The sequence below is a fragment of the Chelonoidis abingdonii genome, chromosome 25 (assembly GCF_003597395.2).
Source record: "Chelonoidis abingdonii isolate Lonesome George chromosome 25, CheloAbing_2.0, whole genome shotgun sequence".
Classification (NCBI taxonomy): domain Eukaryota; kingdom Metazoa; phylum Chordata; order Testudines; family Testudinidae; genus Chelonoidis; species Chelonoidis abingdonii.
In genome coordinates, this window is record NC_133793.1 from 11,119,884 (window position 1) to 11,123,748 (window position 3,865).

Here is a 3,865-nt window from a genome sequence, read left to right on the forward strand (position 1 = left end):
CTGTGGGAAGCGCACGGAGGGGCAGAGGATGCTGAATGCTCCGAGGTCAGACCCAGGAAGGTGGAAGCTGTGGAAGCTTCTTGCCCTGGATACAGTCTGCTCTCAGAGAGGAGGCTCCCCCAGAGTCCTGCCTGGCTTTGTAGGGAGTAGTTCCAGAGCATCGCCCCATGACTGATGCCCATCATTGTAGTACTGAAACACTGGGCAAGTGAGATCTGCACGGTGAGATCCAGAATGTGCGGCACAGCTTGCAGAGAGTCAAGCACACCCAACTTCTAGAGCCTGTTCGTCCCCGCGAATGGACGTTTCCAAGGTCTTCGAGTTGTCAATCCCCACACACACCACTCCCCAGCCCAGGGATGGCTTCTTTCAGCCTTGATCTGTCCTGCAGTGATTGTCTTTCCATGGGCACATGCTGAGCCACTGCTTCAGACGTTGGACCTGCAGCACCCAATAGGCTGGGTGCAAAGAAAGGACCAGGCCCTGCCCCTTCTCAATTCTTGAATTCAGTAGTATTTCTTTAACCCACCCATGGGGCAGGGCCAACTTTTCCCATTGGTTGACAGAGTCCCGGTGATTTACATCCAGCCTCTTTTTTAAGGGGCTTCTGGGAGATTTGGCTTGCAAAGCGGGAGCAAGAGAGTGCCTGGTTGCATGTGCTGCACCCATGGCGATCTTCGGGTGGATGCTGATTCTCCTGTGCTGGAGCTGTTGCTCAGGTGAGTTTATTTCCCTGCTAATCCCACCTCACCCTGTACATTGGAGGCTACTGAAAAGGCACCAGGAGTGTGGTACTGGGCTATCTAGCCTAATCCCGGGGTACTTAATCCAAGAAAGCAGGGAGGGATAGCTCAATGGTTTGAGCATTGGCCTGCTAAACCCAGGGTTGTGAGGTCAATCCTTGAGAGGGCCACTTAGGGATCTGGGGCAAAAATCAGTACTTGGCCCTGCTAGTGAAGGCAGGGGGCTGGACTCTATGACCTTTCAAGGCCCCTTCCAGTTCTAGGAAATTGGTATTTCTCCTATTATTATATTGCATTGTCAACAGTGCTTGCTGTCCTTTCCATGACTCCAGAGGCCAGGCAGCGTGGGGGCTGCGTCAGGCTGGCAGCTAGCGGCTGTGAGTCCCGTGGGGGCTGTCTGCCTCCAGCAGCCTCTGTAAAGAATCCCCCTTTGTAGCCAGGCCCACCAAGTTCTGTCTCTTCTCTACCTCGAGGGCCATGGCCTGCCCTGGGGCCAGTGGCACTCGGGGTGTGGTGGGAGTTTTCCCCTGCAGAAAGGGGGGGAGTGGGAGGAAGTAGGGGGTAGGAACTGAAAATCCAAGGAGTCTCTGGGGCCTCCCTCGTTCTGGCCTGGGCAGGGATATTCCCATCCACGGGAGGTACAATTGCTTGCTGGGACAGTGAGTGCTGATGTGAAGCAGCCTCTGTCCACCAAGGGTAGCCAAGGACTTAGCCCACACCCAGGGCCGGTGCAACCATTTAGGCGAACTAGGCGGTTGCCTAGGGCGCCAAGATTTGGGGGTGCCAAAAAGTGGCGCCCCCCAAAATTTTTTTAAATGGTTGCAGCCGCCTGGCCCCCGGCACAATGCCCCCCCCCCAGTGTTGCGACAAGGAAGGCACGGCCACCTAGGCGGAATCACCTGAACTGAGCGAGAATGGGCGGAGAGGGCGCCACTGATCACGGGGGGGAGCGCACGCGGGATGCGAATCGAGTATGCAAAGGCGGCGGCTCCCACTGACCCGGGGAGCGCGCTGACCGCCGCGGAGGGAGGCGCCCTGGGACTGCCAAGGCCTAGCGGCAGGCGGTCCCATGACCCAGGAGGAGGGCGCACCTAGTGCAGAGGCATGCAGACAGGCGGCGCAATGACCCAAGGCGCGCTTGACCATGGAAGGGGTGGGAGCGCTATGGGACTGCAGCTGCAGGGCGCGGCGCGGCTGACCGCGGATGGGATCCCTGCCGGTGGTGAGGCAGACCTGGCGCTGCCGGCAGGCGGGCCTGACCGGGGACACCTTGGACTGACGGTGCAGGCAAGTGATATGCCGACGCAAGTCAGACACCTCAAGCAGCAGTGGACCTGCAACCGGTTAAAAAAATTTTGTGGGGAGCGGCCATTTTTTGACACCGACACCAACTCTTGCGCACTAAAGGCAACCGAGCCCTAGTATACGACTAAATGGCTTGCACGGCCTGGGTTGGTAGTATTGAGCTACCCTTGGTGGAGAGAGGCTGATATTTTTACTTCAATCGTGCACTACACTGTCCGCAAGCAATCATGATACTCCGTGGATGGCGATATCTGACAGCCAGAACGAGGGAGGCCCCAGAGAATCATTGGATTTTCAGGTGTCCTACCCCTATTCTTACCATCCCCCTTTCGTGAAGGGGAAACTTACACAACCCGGTGACTTGGCCACGGGCAGGCCATGGCTCCTCGACGTTAGAGAAGAGAAGAACTTGGTGGCCTGGCTACAAAGGGGATTTCCTTTAAAGGTGTGTAGGCGACAGCCCACGGGACTCACGCCGCTAGCTGCCAGTGACGCAGCGCCCACGCTGTGGTTGGAGTTAAGGACAGCAGCACTGTGTTGACAATGCAATAGTAATAATAGAGAAGTACCAATTTCCTAGGATGGGAAGGCTTGAAGTCTGGTGGTCAGGCCATGTCCTTCATAGCAGCGGCAAGTACTATTTTTGCCCCTATGTCCTAAGTGCCCTATCAGAGATGCCTCCAAACCTGGTTTTAGCAGGTCGCAATGCTCAAACATTGAGCTTATCCCTCCCTGCTTTTCTTGGATTAGGACCCCGGATTTAGGCTAGATAGGCCGTACCACACGTCTGGTTTGCTCTTTTCGCGTAGCTTCATGTACAGGGTTGGCGGGTGGGATTAGAGGGAATGAAAAGTCACTGGAGAACAGTCCAGCACGAGAATTCGCATCACCGAGATGCATGGGTGAGGCTGCAACCAGGCACTTCTTGCTGCCTTGAAGCAAATCTCCAGAAGCCCCTTAAAAAGGGCTGGAGTGTAAATCCGGACTCTGTGAACAATGGAAAGTTGCCTGCCACATGGGTGGTTTAAAGAAATTACTATGAATTCAAGAATGAGATAAGGAAGGGAGGGCTGGGTGTCTTTATTGTGACCAGCTTAGTTCGGGTGCTGCCGAATGCCTTGTCAAGTAGGTGAAGCAGTGGGGCATTTTTGGCTTTTGCAGCATGTTCCAGTGGTGTGAAAAGACATCACTGCAGTGTGTATGTGATCAGGGTTCGAACCAATTGGGTGCTGATTTGTGGAGTGTAGTGTGTGTGGATGAGGCTTATTGACTCGAAGACATTGAAAGCGTGAGTTCGAGCACAATAGGGGTTTTTGTTACTACTTGACAGGCTCTGAAGTTGGGATGTCATGTGCATCTAGTCTTTGAAGTGGCTTGACTTCTCTGCAAGCTAGTTTTGAGCGCTGTCACATTCTGGATCACTTCTAGTGCAGATAGTTATACTTGCGCACAGTGTTTCAGTATACAATATGGCTTATCTCAGTCGATGGGGCGAATTAGATGACTGTGAATAGTCTCGCTTAGACATTGTTCTATATGGTTATGAACTATGGGGATTGATTGTCGTTCTCTGATTATTGGAGCAGGAGATACTGTGTTTATCCAGGGCGAGAAGCGTTCCAAAGTTCCACACATTCCTGGGGTCTGACCTCGGAAGCATAGGTGTTCTTTGACTGCCAATGCGGTGCGATCTCTTCGACTGGAACAGTCTGCCCAGGCTGAGTGTATACTCAACAATGCACCCATTATGCAGTTGGGACTTCGCAGCAGTGAAGAGAGGTAGATTATAGATGTTAGGAATATATTCTCTCGTTTCA

The 3,865-nt window shown here is 53.8% G+C and overlaps 1 protein-coding gene across 1 annotated transcript in view; it reads left to right on the forward strand.

Moving 5' to 3' along the window:
• Positions 1 to 615: 615 nt before the first annotated feature.
• The window catches only part of LOC116837937 (digestive cysteine proteinase 2-like), a 13,185-nt gene continuing 9,935 nt past the window's right edge, over positions 616 to 3,865 (forward strand). Inside the window, exon 1 of the mRNA XM_032802861.2 lies at positions 616 to 719. Coding sequence (XP_032658752.1) covers positions 668 to 719 — 52 coding nt within the window. The 5' untranslated portion in view covers positions 616 to 667. The remainder of the gene's footprint in view (positions 720 to 3,865) is intronic.